The 24493-nt window shown below is 28.5% G+C and overlaps 1 protein-coding gene across 7 annotated transcripts in view; it reads right to left on the bottom strand.

Annotated features, from left to right (window-relative positions):
• Positions 1–1311: 1311 nt before the first annotated feature.
• Positions 1312–24493, bottom strand: part of Klc (kinesin light chain) — a 166950-nt gene continuing 143768 nt past the window's right edge. For 5 of the 7 annotated variants that reach the window (XM_014417030.2, XM_014417032.2, XM_014417033.2 and 2 more), the window contains 2 exons: positions 14296–14347; positions 1312–4151 (listed from right to left, as the gene is read on the bottom strand). In XM_014417030.2, the coding sequence (XP_014272516.1) occupies positions 14315–14347 (33 nt within the window). In that variant the 3' untranslated portion in view covers positions 1312–4151; positions 14296–14314. The remainder of the gene's footprint in view (positions 4152–14295; positions 14348–24493) is intronic. The other 2 variants (XM_014417031.2, XM_067052498.1) reach the window with 1 other exon arrangement.

Genomic DNA, 24493 nt, shown 5'->3' with positions numbered 1-24493 from the left:
ATATTTTACTTTTCATTGTATACCCCTGTTATTTTCCACTTGTTTTTCTTTTTTTTGTAACTATGTCAAGTGTTTGTATCTTTTTTTAGCCCAGACGAAGCCCTGCAACGTGGGGCAAAATGTTGGCTCAATAAAAATAGTATAATCATTTACTATTTGAGTTTTTTTGACCGCACCCGGACCATATTCCATTCATCTATACACATGGTCAATCAATAATCTTCCAGGACTTTCTCTTATAGTCAGATATTCTAACTGTTCTGAAAATAATTTTAAACAATTTAACTTTGTATTAGGAGGAAATAGATACAATTTTGTAGTCAGATGTGTTTATTATGTAATGTTTCCATAGCAATCAAAGTAACCTCTGTAGCAAACAACACCTTCTATTTTAAATAACTTTTTTTTTTTAAAAAAAACATTACAATATTGTAATATTTACTTCTGAATAATGACAAATTTTAATATTAATACAAATCTCTTAAATGTATGGATAAGGATACAAGAAAAATATTAGGTAATTAAATAAAAATATTTATTATTAGAATTTCTTCGTTTATTAAATATCATCATTAATTATGTAAATGTATGTAAAAGATTGGTAAAATCTATTTTGTTTTAATATAATAATTATAAGATTGTTGAAGAAACATTAATAAAAAGGTTGTAATTTTTTATTTGTTTTATTTTTCATGTAAATCGATGTATTTTGAATTATATAAGTTTAAATTTATTTTTGTTTACTATAATAATGTGAATGTTTATATGTTTGTGCGACCTTATTTTACATGAATGGGGAGCAATCCTGATTATAAACATTGCTATAATGCTGAGCCTGGATTGTTTATACATCGGAGCCCTACAACGGCTCTCTTATTTTTATTTTCAAAACCTCTTTATTTTCATTTAAATGCAGAATACAATAATATTACAGCTGTATTATCAGTGCATTGTATGCATCTGAACAAGCCACATACCATACAAATCACACTTTTGTCTTATATTTCTACTTCAAGAAGTCAGTCTGCACACCATAGCATATCTTCGCCTTCTCAGCTGAACGGAGGTAAGAAATACATTATTATATGCTCATAACACATATCTCATACATTTATATTTCATTTTTTTACTTTCTTTCTTTTTTTCTTTAAATAAAATTATAACAAATAAAGGTCCATCGTTCTTTTCTTAGAAAAATTATAATGAGGTCTTATAATCTACTCTAAAATACTATTTCAAAACCTTTATGCTCTTATAATGAACAACAAGGGAGTTGTTGAGGTTAAGGAACAATAAAGAAAAAAAAATGAATAAATAAAATAATCACTAGGTAAGTAATTTATTTTTTACATTGTATTACAATCATCCAAAAAGAAAGAGAAAAATATTAATAAATTACAAACCAAAAACATTTACAGAGAAATAAAAAAATGTATAAGGCTGTGTAATTTAATATTCCTTATTTGGTCATTTTTTTCTTCTCTCTTTTTTTTTTGTTTTTTTTTTAAACATATTGTGCTTAGTATATATAAATAATGTAAAAATAAAAAGATAGTTTTCTTTAAAACCAGCAAATCTTCACATTATTACCAATAATGGACTAATATCACAACAATGATAAGACATAAGGTATAAATTAGAAGATTCGGGTAATCGTATTGAAAATATTTATACATGTGAACTCAGAAATTGGATTAGATATGATGATACCGTGCGGTATTCTCAAATTAAGTTTGGAGGGCAATACCTAATAGATTAAAGATGAACCATAAAGGAATAAGTAATATATTTAGACACTACCTGTAAATAATATTAATAACATTAGAAGACAAGAATCCACAAATAAAATAAATTAAAACTATGAACGTGTATAAATCTGAATTTTCTTCTATTTTTTTTATAATCTTTTCTTCAAACCTCATCAATCTTTTTTTTTTCTTTTTTCGATTCATTAATGTATAAATACAGTCTTTTGCCAAATTCGTCATCCGGCAAACATCATCGCTTCAAACTATACCATTTGACAACATTAAATACTGCACCAAAGCTTACATATTAAAAAAGAAAGTTACATTTAAATTAGATTTAATTTACAATAAGTAGTATTACGCATCTTATAAAATCTTTACCAACTCTTATCATCTCATAACGTTAACACATAGTTATTACAGTTAATAATAAAATAAAATGTATACTGTTAATGATAGTGAGAGGTAATGTGTATAATATAACAAAGCAAACGACCACTGAGACAATATAGCACTTTTATAAGTAGCTAATTTTAAATATTAAAACATATAGAATACTGAAGAGCTGAAAAACTTCTTGCCGCTAGAACATGATTCGAAACAGTACTTAGAATCTAATTAGTAAATTCCAACATTGTACAAAATGCACATCTCAATTTCAAACTATTATCTAATGAGAAAGACAACAGATATATGAACATTAATTTATTTTTAAACATGTCTTCCAGCATATTAAAAGTCAATTTTAAAGAACCATTTTGACTAATTTGCTTTATTACACTCAAGCGTTATGTAACGTAAGTCGATAAAACCATTTCTCTAAACCCCACCCTAATCCTAATCCAGCAAATAGCGATGTAACCTCAGCGATTTTCATTACAATTCTCCACATTAAGCCATTATAGAATTAAAACATGAATTATCTGCTCATTGCCACTATCATTTACTCTAATACAACTAACATTTTGAAAAATTCATACTAATTTAATACCAAAATACACAGAAAACATAATACAATATTTTTCTTTTAGATCAGTACAAAAATTTATTGAAATTAAACATTTTAAAAATCAAATTTTTCTCAACCATACCATTTACATTCATAGTATTAACCATAATTGTCAATGATTAACGATCCTTATACAGCTCCTTAGAAAAACTCATTGCTGACCCTTAAACCTACCAATAACTTTTAATATTGGCAGGGAAAAGGCCTTCGTTCCTTAAAAAATATCAAAATATAACCAAGAAGAAAATGATAAACAAATAAAATATAAATATAATAACAAGATGAAACACTTTTCTCATTAACGCCTTCTTAATATAATACAATTAGATGATAATAGCCAAGTTATTAAAGCAGAGCAGAAAACTGAATAACCTTCTGGTTCCTGTAGCACTAAACGACAATATGCTTCTAGCCTGATCTTTAATTCATTCTTTCAACATTTCGACATCACATATTATATAAAAGGCAAAACAAGAAATACAGAGTATGAAAGTAGTTCCGAATGACAAGTTTTTAATTTAAAACTTAACAGAAATATCCTGTTATCATTTAAAAAAATAAATATCGGAAATAATTGTATTCACCAAACAAGCACTCGTTTAAAGGTGTAGATATGAAAACAGTACAGAATTAAAAATGAATTTTAAAAACAATCAAAGCGCAAAGTTGAGTTAGATTAATATAATTTTTTTTCAAATATTTGATAAATATAATACCACATTTACCTTAATAATTTTACAATGAAGAAATATTTTTTTAACTTCAATGCCTGTTTAATCAGATAAAAGAAAAGTGCAAAAAAACGATGTTTTTATTTTAATTTTTTTTAGAAATCGAAATTTTGTTTTCATAATATACAAAGAACATACATAGTCTGAATTTCTATTATTTATTTAGCAAATATAAGTATGTATATTTTGATAACCTTTCGATGAAAATAATGATTTAAAAATCAACAGATGAAATAAGAAATGTAAACAAAATGGCACAGATTACTTCTGTTAAAAAATTAACAATTTTGAATATGAGGAAATATTTACAACTGGTAGATTCGAATTTTATTCATAATTCATTAAAAAAAAAAAAAAAAAATCTAAATTGTGCACATAAATTTCAAAATAAATCAATACGTATCGACTGACATTTGATGTGAAAAGTCTATCAGTATGTTCTTTGAGCATGCGCGAGCGTAAGGATATAATATAAGCCAAATTACACTTATCAGCTCTTTGGAACTGCCACGTACCGAAACATTCCTTTCATGTGCAAATTGGAAGCTAAGCAAATACATATTATGTGTTAACTACTAAGGTGTGGTTTACTAATGTGCTACGTGTTGTCGTCAGTTAAGTCTCACAATCTCCACCTCCCAGCAGCGGTCGTCTCACTTCCACCTGTATAACATAATAAACTGTCAATGCTTAATGGATAGTCTTTCTATAAGAAATATAACAACCAACCAGCAAGAATAAAATTTCAGCAGTAATCAACATGTTTTCACTTCACCTATTAATGAGAAAATGTGAAATATATTAGATTCAGCGTGTACCTCAATTTATTTTAAAACATTTACTTATTGCAAGTAGATAGATATACTGAATTGTTTCAAAGATAATCCAGCATAAAGGCCAAACACTTTTTATAACAATTATAATGTAACTCAATATAAGCAGATGTTTTCAAATTAAAATAAACAATCCAACAAACTGAGATAAGGATTCAGGTGGGCTATACTCACCAGGATTATTTTTTGTTATTATCTTATAAACATTCTTACATGCATCAATCAATTAACCATTTCTCCATTTATTATAAGTAAATATTTCAACAGTTAATAATGAAAATAAGTATAGAACATTGAAGAATTAAGTTTTAATTTATTCATTTTAAAATTAGATTTATCTCTTTTTTTTTAATGTTATATGTATTATTTTTTTTAAATAAAAATAAATAACCATTAATTTTAGTAGCTTTTGAAATAGCATCATATACATAATTGTCATCTAATGAAATTTAAATTTAAAGAACTTTTGACAGTATTCTTTTTTTTATATCCTAACTCTAGTTTAGAATATTTGTAGTAAGTTAAGTATTATTCAGCTTAATATATTTTCAAAATTGTTATTTTATTTATTTTTTTGTATGTTATATCTATTTTTTTAATATTTATTTATTTTTATTCTACTTGTTATATAGTAAGCCAATGCTATCTGTATAAAAATAAACCCTACTAACACTGATTGGGCCTGATTCCATGCCTACATTATAAACTATGAGTCATAAAAAATATATCTCCTTTTAATAGAAGATAGTATGAAGTAGATTGTAGGAAGATAGTCTGAGTATCAGCCAATAAAGGTACAAAATAGAAAAGAAATATTTAATGATAACCAATATTGCGCCCCAATTTTGTAGGGCTTAATGAAAACCAGGTGCAAACAATGTAACATGTGACAAGAAAATTAGAATAGATAATCAAAGAGAGCAAAAAATTATATAAAATATTATAATAAATGAATAGAAAACTAATTAATAGGTATTAGGAGTATTCATGATTTGTTAAATGTAAAATGTTTTGCCATGTTAAATGTTATAAGTATAGGATTATGAGAAGCTCTATTTAAAGTCATGTTAAATGTATAAGAGCTCCTAGCGGATTTTCTGAGCAACTTCTTTTATAACCTTTCCTTCCATAACTTCATATTATTGCTTACTTCTAAGTTTTGATTAAAGTAATTGATCACAATATTCCTAAATTGAGTGACAAGTGGAAGTTCAGCTACTGAGTCTTGTTGATTTTCTAACTTGTAAGAAGGAGAATTAAGATGAGCTAATTGACAACAGTCATTACATGATTAGTATAGTCATCCTTAGCTTTATTAGTTATAAAAACATAAAAAAAAAAATCAACACAAACTGCGAGCAAGTAGTATGTATATATATAATACTACATTGCTTGCTACAACAAACAAAATGGTGACGAGCTCAGCTGGTCTGTTGCGTGATGTCATTCTCCATTTAACAGACTCTCGACCATGTTATATCGTTTAACATGGTAAAAGAAGGAAATGTTTATCTATTTAACACGCTTTAATATATTAAACTAAAGATCAAGAATACCCCTTATATTATTTGTGATGGCATTATAAATATAGAACTAAAGTAATAAATAGCAGAACAAAACTTGCTAGAAAGCGTAACAAATGTGGTAAGAAGTAGTTGTAAATGATAAAGAGATAGGTGAAGTAAATGTGACAAAGATAATGTACAGTGGTAACAAGTAGGAGATAATAAGAATAATAATAAATAGGGATATTTTTCCATACAGATAGCATTGGCCTATTATATAACGAGTAAAATAAAATAATAATTTTGAAAAATATATTAAGCTGAATCATATTCATTATTATTTTATTATCTCCTTCTTACTTATTACCTTACCTTACCTTTGCTATATTCACTTCACCTATCTGTTTATCATTTACAAATACTTTTTACTCTACTACTTACTATTTATTAATCTAGTTCTATATCAATAATTTTATAATACAAGCCAGTAACTATTATAAACTAGTTCCCTATTCATTTATATTATCTTAACTTAATTGTATAATTTTTTACTCCCTTTGTATATGTATTCTAATTTTCTTGTTACATCATGCATTGTTTGTATCTTGTTTTCATTTAGCCCTGATGAAGTTGGGCAAAACATTGGTTAAAATTAATTTTTTTTTTTACTATTATGTATCTTTATTGACCACCACCTGGGCTATCTTTCTACAATCTATTTTTTTTTTGTTTAGATTTTAGGAAATAAATTACAATTATTTCATAAATTTGTCAAAATAAAAAATGAAACTCTATAATAAAATTTTTGATATTATTTGATAAATTGTTATAACAATGAACAAACAATAGTAATAGTATAAATATAGTATTATTCTTGATGTATAATATTAATGATGCCGTTTTTCGATTTCAGGGGCATTTTAAATATTGCTCGATTAAACTATCTCAAAGTCTCTCCTTCCCGTTTTAAGCTAATATTTCGAAAGTGATATAGGGCCCTCGCTCTCTGGGGGTTTAGCGGGGCGGGTCAGGATGGCCTTTTTTTTAGCGTTACGATCTCCTCTTGTGAGATTGTGACATGTCGTTCATCGACCAACCTACTCACTATAATTGTCCGTTCGAAAAGTCATATAAGTAAGGCTGCCATGGAGGGCGGGAGTGGCGGGTTTGATGCCATTTTTCGATTTCAGGGGCATTTTAAATATTGCTCGATTAAACTATCTCAAAGTCTCTCCTTACCGTTTTAAGCTAATATTATTATTATATTTGTCCCGTGACAATTTATTTTTTTCATTGGATTTATTAATATGACTCTTTTATATTTTTCAAGTTTTTGTAATAGTTAGTCTCACTATTTTTTTCTCACATTAATTTCAAAGTTTCTTGTTGCTTTCATTAAAAATGTACTATTTATTACGTGTTTATATGTACTATGAGCCAAGTGCGGGAAGAGACATGGAGGGCTGATATTTGAATCTTCTATAAATATTCCACTTTTTATATTTAATATTTCCTAACATCATCTCTTTTTAATTTTCAAATGTGACATTATTTGTCAACAGTCCCCCACTACCCTGCTCTGTTGATACCTTTCAACCGCCTCAAACCATTCATATGCTTTTTCTCATTCAGTAAGGTCGGTGTCCTTTTTTGTTCTTTATTTTTCTTTTTTCTTGGCCATTAATTTATTCTCTTTTCGTGTATTTTAGTGTATATTGTATTTTTAATATTTCTCTTTTATCTACTTATCATTTGTTATTACTTCCATTTTTATTATATGTCTAATATTTTTTTTTGCATTTCTTGTTTATTTATACTTTCCACTAAACATCTTATTTCATTTTATTTTTAACCACACTATAGTTTACTTTTATTTCATGTTATCTTGTTCTCTTACTCTGTTACTTACTTTTAGTTGTTTAGCCCTGCAACGTGAGGCAATACAATGGCTCAAAATAAATAGTTTGTTTACTATTTGAGTTATTTTGAACACACCTGAGCCATCTTCCTTTTAGAGGTTCCACTTTTTAGAAGCTACGTTAGAAATACTTTTTTTTTTTTTTATACTTTTTTTCTAACATGTTAGAAAATAGTTATGGTTTATCACAATTGATATAGGATTAAACAATGTTTCTTATATATATTATCAGCTAGTATTCTTTGATTTATCCAGTCTTATTATGAGGGAAAAATAAATAAAATGGTATAACTAATAGTATAGTAGATATAGAACATTTATTATTCTTAAAATTATATCAACTACTGGAGACATAAATAGACAATTTACAATGTCTTAGAGAATCAGGATAAACATAAAATAAATTTTTAAATTACCAACAGCTAGTATTAAAATTGCATTTATTTTATTTTTTATTTTTTTTCGGCCAAGACTCCCAGTGGAGTCCTATACTGCCTAACCATGGTTGGGGGTCAAAGTTCTTCATTTTGTGGGACCGCCACTCAATGAAAAAAGTCAACGCCCCAGGCCAGATTCGAACCGGCACCGCCAATAGACATCAAATTGGTGAGACTGTGTCTTAACCACTGAGCTATGGGCGGCCCAATTGCATTTATTGAAAGACAATCAAATAAAAAATCTAATTATTTAAAACTATTATTTTTTATTAAATAAAACCAAAAATTGGTATCCAATTCTGTCTCAACACTTTATTTCTCACTAGTCCAACTTTTCGGCCATTCTAGCCATCTTCAAGGACATCTGCAATACAAAACTCCTCCTCACATTAATTCACAATTTCTATTGCAGGCTATTCTGCCCAGGTCATTTTCTTTATTCTAATTTCAAAACCTATTTATTTAAAATTTAAAAACATTAACATTTATTTTTCTCAATAAAATTATCAACAATATAAAATACACCACCATATAACAAACCATTTATATATAATTTATGTATAAAAGTTATGTATAAATGGTTTGTTATATGGTGGTGTATTTTATATTGTTGATAATTTTATAGAGAAAAATAAATGTTAATGTTTTTAAATTTTAAATAAATAGGTTTTGAAATTAGAACAAAGAAAATGACCTGGGCAGAATAGAAAAGAATAGAAAAAGGCCTGCAATAGAAATTTTAAATTAATGTGAGGAGGAGTTTTGTATTGAAGATGTCCTTGAAGATGGCTGGAATGGCCGAAACTAGTGAGAAATAAAGTGTTGAGACAGAATTGGATACTAATTTTTGGTTTTATTTAATAAATAATTACTTTGTCACAAAAAATTTTGAAATAATATAATTAAACTATTATTTTTTTTCAATGTTTTTTCAATTAATGTTGTTTTTTTTGGCTATAACATTGCCAAAAAATGTAAAAAAAAGAAATATGACTAACAAAAGAACACACAGTAAATGAAATGTACATTAGCTGTTCTAAAGTTTTTATTTTGAGTTTTCAGCTTGAAATTACAATAGATATCAATTACGCTTCTATTAATGAATCTTGTATATTAACCCCTTAACTTGTATGCTTGAGTTAATTCGAGCGCACTAAACAGGCCAAACTGCACACTTGAGATAATTCGAACGGTGTTGTATTTTATGCTGCTATAATTTTTCACACTTGAATATAATTGAGAATGGAAAATAACAATCTGATAATCAATGATTTATTCTCTGTAATAATCCTCTATAGTCTTTAGCCTATGTTTACATAAGGAGCTCGGTATTATGACCGAGATCCAAAATCCAAAATTAAAATAAAAATTATGATTAATTTGGTATTTTTTAGCCAAGAAAATGTTCTAAATTGTATTTTTTACATTAAAAAATGGCTTTCTTTAGCCTGTTTTAAAAAAAAAATTACATTAAGGGATTAAAGAACAGTAAAAAATATATAAAATATTAAGGGCAGGAATTTGAAGGGTTTCAGTCTTAAATCGAAATGAATACATAAAAAAAATGTAATCAATAACACTTGTCTAAATTTCCTAATTTATTTTTTTAGAAAATCATAAACTTTTTGTAGACTTGTTTAATTAACATTGATAAGATCTATGTTTTTGATTCTTCATTTAACATGAGATTATCTTCAGAGAGATAACCGGCTCTTATATTAAAATTAATGTTGAAAACTCGATGATTATTTCATTTTATACTTGAGCTTCAAACTTACAACTTCAGAAAATCTTATACTTACCTCTGTAATGACATATACGCATAGAAAATGAGTAATTAAAAAAAGGAAATGTTTTTCACTAAACATTAAATAAATTATTAAGAGATTTTTTAGCCAAAATTTTAAACACCTAAATAAAGGTTCATGCAAATTTTCAGTTTTTTAAATATATAGCTGATTGACCGTATGTGAATTTGAAGATGGTCAAGGAGAAAATTTTTTAACAACAGTGTGATCTCGGTAATTCAAACTAATTCCTGCAGAGGGGGATGTATTACTGAAAATTTTGGATTACAAAAAGTATTAGGAAAAATTCTCTCTCTCTCCCTCTCTCTCTCTCTCACACACACACACACACACTCCCTCTCTTCCCTTCAACTTCTGTTAGGTGCATGAGTCTTATAACATCGCTGGCCACTAGCCGTATTTTGGGCGGCAACACTTTTGTTTTCTTTTACACCCTCAGTAATGCTAAGTGATGATTTAATTTGATAAAATTAAATGAATTACGACTGTTCATTTATAAGTGAAAAAATATAATGAGTTTACCAACAAAATTTGTATTATACATATCTCTACTGCTAATTAAATTATTATTACAGAATCAAATGATTTATACAATAGATATTATGTATTTATAATTCCAATAAATTCTTTTATATCATACATCTTGTTAGAATAAGATTACCTGATATTGAAACTTTAAAAAGTTCAACTTTTAATTTACACAGTGATTACAATAACTTAACTACAGTTCGAGAAGTTAAAAATATCCTTTACACATGTGCACTTTTATTTGAAAACTTAAAAATGCTTTATATATAATCTTTTCATTTTCTTGGTTATTATTGATCAAATAAAATAAATTGTATCCAATTTAAATCTCATAACAGTCTATATTTCTTAATAAGTCTGTTTCAGCTTATTCGGCCATCCTCAAAGACAATCTTAAATACAAATTTTATTATTGTTAGACATAAACATATCAATTTTAGAAAACTTTATGCAGGATGTTCGGCCCAGGTCAATAATTTCAGTCAAAAATTACCCTATTTTGTCAATTCTTCACATTAACATAAAAACTTTTAATCACAGTCAATTTAAGGTTACAAATATTGTTTTGATAAAGTATAATAGTGTAAATTGGGGAGCCAAATTGGCCAAAATGTTGGACTTATAAAGAAATATAAATTGTTTTGAGATTTAAATAGCCTGTTGAGTTAGTTAAAAAAAGTTTTTTTTTTGTTTAAACCAGTCTGGATTACTGGAGTGTTCAGAGTTACATATTTCCGACGTTTCAATCCATAATATAGATCTTCATAAAGGCTAAAAATAAATAGATAAAAAAAGGTAGTCAATTTAAGAGCAAAAGAGTGAAATATTAGAGATAAAAGAAAGAGTTATAAAAACTATTAGAAACTTAAATAAAATAAAAAGAAGCATAAAGATGAATATAAGTACTAATAAATAAATAAACTTTTGTATTTATCTTTATCCTCCTTATAATTTTATTTGTTTTTGATAGTTTGTATATCTCTGCCTTTACATCTGTAGTATGTCAATCGTTTACTCTAACATTGACTCTACCTTCTTCGTATCTTTTTATTTTTAGCCCTTATGAAGACCTACATTGTGGGTTGAAACATCGGCAATAAATAAATAGTTGAACCAGCCTTGACCATCTCCTTCACTTTCAGCTTTTTATCTTTCATTTTAGAGATTCTATGTAAATTTTTTTAATTCAGGAGGCTCAATAACAGCAATTAGATAAAATTAAAAAATAAAATTAAAATAATAGTAAAAGGTAAGTATTACCATTGGTAAAAGAAGAAATATATTCTTTTAAAAAAATATATAATAATAAATAAATTAAATCAGAAGTTAAACATTACCATTAAGAAATTAATTTTTACTATTAATTAATAAAATAGATTAAGTAGCGTCAAAGTGGGTAATCTTGCACCAGATTTTGGAATTTGTTTTTAAACTTTTTTTGACCCACTTACATACAGAATTCAGAGAGATCTAAACATTTCTTCTTTATAGTACAAAAGAAAAAAAAGACAATTTTGGCAGTCTCAGGTCTGGCCGACAAAAGTGAAAATTCTGGTGGTGACTTAATATATTAAAAGTATTATTAATGATGATATTTATTTTACAATAACATTTTTTATTTTTCTAATTTAATTATAATTATTAAATGTTTTATTTAATTCATACGTGATATTATAGCTCAAAATTTTTTTATCATTCAATCTTTTCCACTTTTAGCCTCCCAATCTCGGTTTAGCGTCTAGATAAAGTTTTGAATTATAGCTCATCACGAAGAGGATGGATACTGCACATTTCCTTAACGTACAGTATGCAACTCTAATTTTTAGTTTTCAAGATATTTTAATTCAAATGTTCAAAAACTTGTTGTTATTTCAATTCTAGCGCTATCTTTCCCACTTTTTGCCTTTCTTATCTCAGTGTAGCATCGAGATAAAATTTTGAATAATAGCTAATTACAACGAAGATGAAATACTGAACAGTTTCCTCATTTACAGTATGCAGTTATGATTTTTAGTTTTCAATATATTTTAATATAAATTCAAAACACATCAACCACTTCTGTTTCATTCATTCGTGTGACGATCAATTTAATCCCATATAATTTATTTTTCTTGAGTAGTGGAACGTTGGTAAAGAAGTTTTATTTAAAAAAAAAAGTCCATAACTTTTGTGATTAAACTTACCTTTATACTTTGGGAAGAAGAAACCTATCAATTAAAGTGTAAGACATATTGTTCAACACAGAATAACAGGAGGAGAAAGAAAAATATTAGAAAACCTATGTTTGTTTTTTCATTGAATTTTGCAACTACTAATCGCAAGGTACACTTTTCCTCTCCCCCCCTTTAGCACTTTTCAATACCTGTAGTGTGCCACAGGAAACTTTCAACGTCATTGAAATAATACTAAGACTTAAGGAGCAAATTAATTGACTTAAAAAATTTTAAGTTCACAATATAATGCAGTGTTATAAATATAAATAAAAGGAAATGGTTCGAATCTTTGTCAATAATAAATGGACCAATTTATATACTGTTTTCTTTAAATTGTTCCCTGTTGCCATGGAAAAGTTTTAAACTACTGAAATCCCCGATTCCAGTAGAAAAAAAGTTATGAACAAAATTAAATGTTTTTGGTGCACAGCTCAGAAAGTATACTTTTTTTATTTAAATGGTTATTATATACCAAATCTTTCTGAGGAATAAAAAACAATCTATTAATGAATCCATTAAAAGTTATTATATTCATAAAAAATTATAAAAATATAATGAGGCTTTGAGTAAAGCCGGTAAATAACATTTTTTTTTTTCTAAATCGTATTCGTTTTTAGTGTAGTCTAATACTCTTAAATACCATTTTTCATATAAATTGAAAATTATAAATTTTTTTTTCATATTGAAAGAAGATTGTTGACCGTATAAAGTAGATTGGAGGAAATTTTTATATTCCCCATATTAAATTTTTATATATTTTATATGCAAATTTAGATATTCCGGGTGGCGGTCAATAAAGGTGTCGAAATAGAAAAAGAAAACTATTTATTGTTAACAACGTTTTGCCCCACTCTGCAGGGCTTCATCAGGGCTGATAAGAATGAAGTTGGTAGCAGAACTTCATTCTTATCAGCCCTACAAAGTGGGACGAACGTTGGTTAACAATAGTTTTCTTTTACTATTTTGATACCTTTATTGACCGCCACCTGGACTATCTTCCTCGAATATAAATTTTTTTTTAACTTCATTTATGTGCAGGATTTTATTTTATCCCAGTGTCCATTGTTCATATAAGCTTAACTCCTCTGCATTTTATACAAATCCTATGCTACTACAACTGCTTGAAAGATCAATTTCTGCTATTATAACGAACATTAACATCATTTAGACCTAATGTCCTTAGTTTCAAATAAATAAAAACTTTTAAACACTTTATAATATACCTCTGGTTCTTATTTTTTTAGTTAGGTTCATGTTTGCGACACAATATGGTACTACAGAATGGCTAAATTTAATATTCTATTCAGGGAAAATGGATGAAAAAAATAAAAATACATACAAATAATTTAGAAACTGCTTGTGGAAAGATAAGAGCTGACAAGGGAGGGATTACGGGGAATAAACTATACTCTAGGATACCCAATATTGTATTAATAAAATATTGAATCGTAAAAAGTGACATATTTTTTCAAAAAGTATAATAGTTTAGTAAAAAAAAAAATTGAAATAGAAAAATATATATTTACTAAACTTAATAGAGTTTTATTAATAATAAATAAATGTACCTGAAGAGCAGTATTCAGGCTAGGAGCGAACATTGACCTTGCGAGCCTCATGCTGGAACATAATTTAAAGTAATGTCATAAATACATAAATACTTACTAAGAAGAGAAAACAGAGTGTGCTCGCCATGCTTTGCTAAGTGCATAAAGTAAACTCCTTGCGGTGTGACATGCATTTTATTATTTGTGAATAGCTTCATCTAACTACTAATGATATCATTATAAGTGATCCAATGAAGGGAAATAAACGAACGGAATAATTTTACCAGGATTTTGCATAATCAGTCAAAGTTACATTAAAAACAGAATAAGCATTTAATTCCTTAAGGGATTCTTACTGTCATTCAGAATGACAGTAAAATCAAAGATAAACGTTATGACTGTTAAGTTAGATGGACTATAGAGGAAATTTTGAATGATGGGATTTCAGAATTTTCTCTGTAATCCACATGCCTTAATCTAACAATCATCGATATCATCACTCCTTTAAGAAAAAATTAAGGAAACGAGAAGTATAAAAAATATAATAAGAAAGGTGACATAACTTCAAGTAATTATTATTTTTAAAGGTGAGAGGAAATATTTTTTTTTTTAATTACTATACAATTCTTTCTATTATTTCATTTTTTTTCTTTTATTTTAATTTTAACTTAATGGTATAGAAACATTTTTATTTTGTTTTATGCCAGTTTTTCTTTTATATATATATATATATACACACACCTTTCTGATCTTGCACCTCCGATTTAAAAGGACCACAATAAGGTCAGTTGGAATGACAGTAAAACCAAAGATAAATGTAATGATTGTAAAGTTAAAACAGATAGATTATCTAGGAAATGTTGAATGATAGGATTTCAGAATTTTCTCTGTAACCCATCTGCCTTAATCTTACAATCATCGATATCGTGAATGTTTTTTTTATAAATACAAATTTAAGTAAATAAGGAAGAATTGAAAGTAAAGAAGAAAAATTGAAATTAAAAGAGAAATCGTTAAAATAAATAATATAGCAAGAAAAATAAATGTTTCTTAATCTTTTGATTCGTAAAATAAAAACAATAAAACAGAAAGCTTAATTGACCCTTATTTGCCATTAAGGAAGAATATAGTGAAACGCACGACATGAACGAAGCACTCCCAACCTACCTCTCTTTCATTTCAAATTTTGAACCATCAAATTTCAAAATTTTCTTGGAAATCTACCTACATTACCCCTACATGATCAATATGAATGTCCGTCTTTGGTTTTACTGTCATTCCAACTAACCATATCGGGATCCCTAAAGAATCAAGAATTGATTATTCTAACCCAATTGAATATGTTTAAGCAGGAACAAAAAGGTATCAGGTAATTTCAAGTTTCATCATAATAATATGGCGATTGTTATGCTCGGGAGTGGGGTGGTTCAGTGGTAAGGCACTATGCACTAACTCTAAGGACCTGGATTCAAATCTGGGTATGGCAGATGATTATTTAATCTGTTACTGTAGCAGTGAGTCACTCCTGTGGATTCGGGAGCCTTCCAGGGTCTACCCAACCTCATAAAGTGGTGTCACTCAAGCATGATTCTGACAAAACCACCTCCTTGCACAACAGTTGGTTTAGTAACAGTACTTCCTTACAAAGTTTAGAACCCTTCATGGGGACAGATTTATTTTTTTATGGTGCTATTTACTATCTGCTATCTACCTGTATAGTACCTAATTTAAGCAAACTTAATTATTTTTGAGATATGTTTTTAATAAACATAAATTTAATAATTGAAAATTGATTTCTGATTACTAATCATTTTTACCAGCCTATATTTTTCATGAAAATTGTTTTCAAAATGAAGGTTCCACCTATATTACAACCAATAGGCTATTCAGAAAATCCAAAATCCTGAAATTGATTACATTGTCAACTATTTATCAAGTTTTTCACTAATGCACCTACGATGAAATTTTATCAGTAAAATCAAAAAATTGATTATTTTTTTTTCCTCTTCACAACTTTTAGGAATACCGATCTTGTAAGTTGATCTAAATATTGGTTAATCAAAAAATATATTAGTGTATTATCTGGTTGTATCACATGTCACTTTTACGGGTGAAATTATATATATATATATATATATATAATTATAGAAATAGTGAGGAAGCTACAATATTGACCCGTTTACTTAATATACCTCTTGACAGTCAATCGGAATGTAGATTGTAATTTTAAGAGAGATAGATTACAGAGAAAAAATCTGATATCCCATCATTCAAAATATTTATATAATCCATCTGTCTTAATCTTACAATCTTAATGTTCATCTTTGGTTTTACAATTATTATTTTTACTTTCACTTACCTATGCATGGAATATATAGTAAGGGAAAGTATAGTGATGGTGTAAAATTTTGAATTTAAGTTTTTGCCAAAAATACATGTTTTGAGGTCTCCTGAGTCCAAAAAACTTAGTCTCCCAAAATGGTCTGTGTGTGAAGATCCTATTTCAAAAATATGAAATCATACGAAACTAAGATTACATTTTTAAAGACAAAATATGCCTGGGATGTTACAGCAACTTTTTTGATAAAATAGACTGGCCGGAAAAGCCACTTTACAGAAACATTTTTTTTTTATTTTCTTGAAAAAAAAAACTCTGATAATTTTGATTAAACTCGGTGAATCAATGAGAAATTACGTGATCTTTAATACTAGATATATCCTCATCATAATAATCAATGACAGGGCTTAAATGCAGAATTTTCAACAATTCTTTTTCTGAAGTACCTTTAATTTTGTTTATTCATATTGGAAGGAGATAGTTGACCGTATAAAGTACATTGTAGGAAGATAGTCCAGGAGGCAGTCAATAAAGGTACCAAAATAGTAAAAGAAAACTATTTATTGTTAACCAACGTTTTTCCCCACTTTGCAGGGCTTACTCAGGGCTGCCTACTTGAAACACAGATGGTAACCACGTTGGTGAACAATAAATACTTTGCTTCTACTATTTTGGTACCTTTATTGACCTCCACCCAGACTATCTTCCTTCAATTTAATTTTGTTTATTTGAAAAAAAAATAAATAGTTATCATGGTTAACTATCTATATCTATATCAATAAATATATAGCGAGGTAGCAGAGTGGTAAGGCACAATACTACTAACTCCAAGGACTTGAGTTCGAATCCGGCTGGGCAGAAACTTGTTTTCTGTTACACTGGAGCCCAGAATGGGTTCTGGAGGCCTCCTGGGGTCCATCCAACCTCATAAATTGGATACTCTTAATTGGGTAAAATTCTGGCAGTTTAGCGTGATTTTGATCAAATCACCTCCTTGCACAACTGTTAGTCTAGTAACAGTACTCCCTCAGTAGTAGTAACAGTACCCCTGACCCTCCATTGGTTGAAGTGGTATACATTTTAATTTTATAAATATAATTCGATCTGGAAAAGCCAAGATCTGATCTTTCCCATTTGCCAAATGGCTTCGTTTGTTAAACTGTTGTATTCTTTATCTTGACAAAATTTACATTTGTTATTCCCACTTCGTCAAACCATAAATAAATTTTTATAGCAACAATAATATAAAAATTTTTTTGCCTTTTCGTTTTTAGAATTTTTTTTTTTAAATAACAGAAACAGAGATAACTTCAACACGAGCCCACCAATTATACAAAACTTGGGAACGTGTGTAGGGGTAAGTGAAAGTCATGTAATAAATACATCGCACTTGATTTTTTTTGTAATGATCTGCTTTCAGAAATTTTCTGTAATCTTCTGCCTTGACCTCACAATCTGAATATCAATCTCTGATTTTACTGTCATTCTGAATGATCATGTAAGAGTCGGGGTCATTCAGCATTTTTAAACGAAAATTTCATTAATAATGATCATGCGTACCGTTCCCTCTAATAGCTTAAGGCAAAATATATTAGTTCCAAAATTATAACAACAATTAGAATAACAGCCATTTCTTAAGTAAATTTCAGCAGGAAAATGTTTATATTGTAATAGGAGATTATGAGATTGTGGGAGCTAACTCAATCGGAACAGCACTGCAAGCATTAACTTCTTTAAGCACCTGCTTTGTAATAGATAATGGACATGAGATGACACGGAAGTGATAGGGGAGGTAATATAGGTTAATTCTAGTAGGAAAATTCTTAAAAGAATTAACAAATCTTACTTCTCCTACCACTTCTGTTTCATCTGACATCACGAAATCAATTTACTCCCGTATAAATTTGTTTTGTTTTTTGAGTTGTAGAACATTGGTAAAGAAGTTTCAGTTCAAAAACTTTGTTACTATAAAGCCATAAAATCAAAGAATGTTTCCTGTCAAGTCAGTTTTCTTTTAAGGGATTGATCCTTCTTTTTTTCCACAAAAATTTGGGACATAATTTAATATATTAGAAGCACTTGATCAATTTTTATCATATTTAAGAAACAAAGAACCCTATATATAAGGTCAGTCAGAATGAAGTGACTGACTGGAATCACAAATTTTAAAATTTAAATTTAACATGGGTAAAACCATTAGGTAAAACTAGTTTTTAAATAAAATTAGATAACAAGCAATCATGCTATAACATTTATATGATACAACCAGATATGAAGATTATTTCCCTACCATTGGGTTAGTTAATGTGAAAACTAGCCTTAGCAGCATTTTTAATACATTAAGATTATAGATTTGTTCCAACAACCACTTCTGGCTGTTCAGAGCATGAGTAGTATGGGTTTTTGCCTCCCAAAACCTATACTGTGCATGCTCCGTACCATTCCGGACAGTCAGAAATGGTTGCTGGAACAGACCTAAAGAATCAAAGTTACAAAAGGCAATGTCATTATAATAACAACTAAAACTTGTCAGTATAATCCAAGCTCGATGAAAAAAAAAGAAAAGCTAAACCAATTTTAAACATGAAGCTCGGTCAATACGATAAAGCAATAGCCAAATCGTCAGTAATGAAAATATAAACAATGAGTTAGTTACTACTGCGTATTGTGTTTAATGGCCCAATTACTATAGTAAGGCGGGTTATACATTAAGTATTAAAATTTAAAATGTTATCAATATTACTAAAACATCTTTCAGAGTATAATAAATAAGTTCCATTAAAGGATATAATATAAACAATATAAATATAACTAATTACATATATTACCACCTGATCTCTAAATGCAATCAATATTTAAAATTGAGAACATGATTTTTTTTCCCCTGTATGGGTGGCATTGGTTTATTCCATACGGCCAAAAATGAATTACCTATATTTTATTTGTTAATTAACTATATTCTATTTCTAACAGCTATTATTTATTAAGTTGTATGTGATTTACTGATATACTATACCATAACTATATCTGTTGTAGATTTTTGTTTATAATTTACACAGATGTTATATATTTTTGCAGTCTTTTACTTTTAATGTACATCATAAATAATATTTTGATTTGCATCTAGATCTTCGAACAATATTTCTCGTTATTTTTTTGTATGATAGATATTTATAAGTATAGTATGATTAAGGGTCTTGTTACCACTACAATTTTTGCATTGATAAGTTTCACTTATGCCTATTTTGTGCAGGTAGTTATGGCAAAATCCATGATTCTTCCTAAGTCCTAGAATGATTTTTCAACAATGAAAAGTTAAAGCTGAAAAATGTGACCAATTAATCTTTTACTCTAACCTAAATAATCAAATATATGACTGCTGTTCAAGTTAGAGGCTTTATACTTATTCAAACGAGTAAATCACTTTATGTATATACCTGGGTCATAGGTTAATGATAGTAATTAGGTTTCAGATAAGATAAGGAGGCTGATAGCATTATGGACAGGTAAGTAACGCAATACCGAGAACCACAAAATATATTATATAATACACTGATCGACTTAACTGTATATAATTGATATCCAATGAAATAATTAATAGTTAATATGAGAAAAAATTTCAAAGAATCAATGCATGTAATTGGAATATCTCTTATCATTATCATTGTTATTAGATCCTCTGAATTATGAAAAAAAAAAAATCGTTATTATAACTACAAACACTGGTTTGCAAATAACGTCTGAAAATTACTTATTGCATTTTTGGGACCCAATTCCCCCCGATTAACATTCATCATGAGTTACATTAAAAATTAAATTATGTTTTTCTTGATGGAATATAAAATAAATTTTCACAATACAAGAAACTTGAAAATAATTCGAGAAAATATTTTGAATTATAGGGAATCTGACGGTTGAGGGGGGTTAGGGTCCCAGAGCTCTTGGTTCAGAAGGTTATGGGTTCGATTCCCACCAGGGTCAGTCAATATTTATTTCGTGACGTCTCCGACAAATGAATCTCGACATTCCCACTCTGGAGCACAGCCTAGGTCCTTGATGGAGGCCTTGAGCCAAAATAAAATTCTCTAAATTTATTCTTAGAATTCTTTTAAAAAAATAATAAAAACTTACCTGATTAAAACAGATGGAGAGCAGAACAATTTAAGATTAGTGAACAGTTTAGGATTAAATAAATTTTTAAATCTACATTACATCATAGTGATATATTCATACAAATTTACGGCAACAAGCTTTGGGAATGTTTAAACTAGAGGCAGATAGTCAACATACAGCCAACTGTTAATGGCAAAAGCTCTTTCATTATTAAAAATAAAAAAAAAAAATTTTAATCTAGATAATAATATCTTGTTGAATTTTAAATATTGATAACTGTAAAAAATTGGGTAATTCCTTAATTTAGAAACAAAATTGTATTGCCCAATATTTGAATTATGCTACAGCACAGATTCTAGAAGGATTTTATTGACTATATTTAACTGACAAGGCGATTGCTATAATTTTTTGTCGATTTGTCCTGCAACGGAAAATTTTACCTTATATTCAACATTTGGATATCAAAAGTATTTTTATCTCAGTAGACATATCGCTTCTCCGTTAGAATAATGAAGGAACTGTAAAATTTTATAAATTAACTTTTTTCTACATGCAGACTTAAAAATACATTTACTAGACGTTTGTAAATAAAATAAATCTACTTAAAAATTTGAATTACTAACATCTATTAAATGCATTTTTGAACCTGCATACAGAAAAAAGTTAATTTACAAAATTTTACAGTTGCGTCATTATTCTTCTAGAACAGAGATAGAAAATAATATATTATACATAAAAAAGAAATAAAAGAAGGATTATTAATATTATACTTTCGACTAATATAAAAATAATTTTTTTTAATTTCTTGAGACTGGTATTTATTTATTAAATAAATCCAATGGTATCCTTATTTAGTCTCGACACTCTTTATTATATCAATAGTCCAGCGTTTCGGCCAAATTGGCCATCCTCAAGAAAAATCTTCAAATATAAATTCTCACCTCACATCAAAAATTTAAAAATATTTTGCAGGCTATTCTGCCCAGGTCATTAATTATAAGTCAAAATCACCCTATTTTTTCAAAACTTCACTCATTTTGAAAACTTTTAATTTTCGATTAATCAACACCATCACTATCATATAAACAAACTATTTATATGATAATGATGGTGTTGATTAATCGACAATTAAAAATTAATGAAGTTTTGAAAAAATAGGGTGATTTTGACTTATAATTAATTGCATGGCAGAATAGCATGCAAGATATTTTTAAATTTTTGATGTGAGGTGAGAATTTATATTCGAAGATTTTTCTTGAGGATGGCCAATTTGGCCGAAACGCTGGACTATTGATATAATAAAGAGTATTGAGACTAAATAAGGATACCATTGGATTTATTTAATAAATAATTTTAAATTTATGAATTGATTTAGCTGTGCAAATAGTAAATTATATTTAAGTAAGTTACAATTAATTTTTAACTTATTTATTTGAAATACATAGCAAACACTTTTTAAAACTGTTGGTTGTGCATAATTTTTGTTATTATAGGAGAACAATGAACTGGATAACAGGGGCAAATTGCACGAAATGTTCAGATAAAAAAATAAATTAAAGAAGTAATAAAAACTAATTTATTTCAGAAAAAGAAAAATAAACTTTTCAAATGAAGAGTGAAAACTTGAAATTTAAAATTTAATACTATATAGTATCTATTTTTTCTATTGTTACTTCTTATGTATATTAGATAAAATAAAATATATTTGTTTCGTTCCTCCCTCTAGGTTGACGCTTAACTAGTGCACAAGATAAAAGTTTGCATTAAATATCTTGATCTTCAAGATTTTTCTTGATTAGTGTATAGATAGCAAAACATTTTTAATTAAAAAACAAAAAATCAATAACTTTACAATTCTAGTAACCTCTGGCCAAGAGTTGAAAAATATCACCAGACACTATATCTTTTTACTGAACATCTGATACGAAGTAATAAATTCAGAAAAAGCTTCTTAAAAATGTTTCGCCCCACTTTGTAGGGCTTCATCAGGGCTGTTGAAGATGAGAGCTTTACAGACTTTAAAAATCTGTTAAGCCAACTTTTAAAACTTCAGAAGTCTGTAAAGCTCTCATCTTGGACAGCCCTAATGAAGCCCTACAAAATGGGGCGAAACGTCGGATAATAAATAGTTAAAAACTATTTTAGTTCTTTTTGACCGCAACCCTGACCATCTTCTTTATATTTGAAATTATACGGTCAATTGCCTATATATATAATATGGTATTTTAAATGTGGACTAATAAGGAGAATAGTTTTAATATTGTATATGAAATTTTATTAAAAAAAAAATTTAATAATCAGGTATAGTGCAACCAAGATGAATTCGCCTGAGAGTAAAGGGAGGGGGCAGATGCGCAGTGGCAAACATTCTCTCACCAACCCCCCACTCTTCTCTCCACTAGATCTGTTCAAAAAATCACTTCTGACTACCCAGATCTGTACAGAGCATGCGTAGTACATGTTCCCAAATCCTGTACAGCACATGCTCCATACAGTTCTGGATAGTCAGAAGTGATTGTTGGAACAGACCTAGTCAGAAGTGATTGTTGGAACAGACCTAGTCAGAAGTGATTGCTGGAACAGACCTACTCAGAAGTGATTGTGGCAACAGACCTAGTCAGAAGTGATTGTTGGAACAGACCTAATCTGAAGTGAATGTTGGAACAGACCTACTCAGAAGTGATTGTTGGAACAGACCTAGTCAGAAGTGATTGTTGGAACAGACCTAGTCAGAAGTGATTGTTGGAACAGACCTAGTCAGAAGTGAATGTTGGAACAGACCTAGTCAGAAGTGATTGTTGGAACAGACCAAGTCAGAAGTGATTGTTTGAACAGACCTAGTCAGAACTGATTGTTGGAACAGACCTAGTCAGAAGTGATTGTTGGAACAGACCTACTCAGACAACGGGACTATCTTTCCTTTCCTTGACCTACTTCTGTGCAACTTTACAAATAGGAATTCCTCCTAATAGTTTTTTTCAAAACTATTTTTATTAATGTCACAAGATTATAAGTTTACCATGTCAAGTAAACTGGGTAGAGGGAAAACTATCGACTCTCAAACCAAAAACGTAATTATGAACATATTTAAATTCATGAAAACAGAGGCTGATAGTGGTCCAATCCATGTTTCCTTTGTTATGAAAAGCCATCAATTACTTCATTTTAAAACAGTAGCAAATCAGAACAGAGTTGTAAATATATTTGCCTACAAAGTAAAACAAGAATCAATAAGACACAGTCCTAGTCAAAAATAAAGGATAACCTAAAGAAATAAGTAACCTCCAGTTTTAGTAACTTAAGAGACAGAGAACAGGGGAGATAAATGTGTTTCAAATACATATCTAATTCCAAAATGGTTGGGCGTTACCAAGTTCCGAACTGCCTTTTGGTTTGTTCTCGGTAGGAGGGGTTTGTTATTGTGTGGAGGAGAGGAGCTAGGGCGGGGGGAGGAGGGGGGGGGGTGCGTGAGTTTCCCTACTCTACAGGCTAACTTATCTTGGATAGACTATAACTACTCAATTTTTGAATTACTGTTATGGCGTTTGCATTATTGACATTTGTTGTTATGAACTGCAGTATTCCTTCTGATGGGGCAATGGACCCAAAACGTTGCTTAAAAATAATGAGAAATATTTCTTTTTTTAATGGAAGATTTTTTCACTTTTGACTCATTTAAATAAAAATATGTTTTAAATATTTATAATTTAAATAAAAACTTATTCATAATAGAATGATAAGTTTATGATTTCATTTTGCACTAATTTA

Source organism: Halyomorpha halys, unplaced genomic scaffold (genome assembly GCF_000696795.3).
Source record: "Halyomorpha halys isolate HHAL.00 unplaced genomic scaffold, Hhal_1.1 Scaffold145.1, whole genome shotgun sequence".
Lineage (NCBI taxonomy): Eukaryota > Metazoa > Arthropoda > Insecta > Hemiptera > Pentatomidae > Halyomorpha > Halyomorpha halys.
Note: the sequence above shows the minus strand (reverse complement) of the source record. Positions and strands in the feature narration are given on the sequence as shown.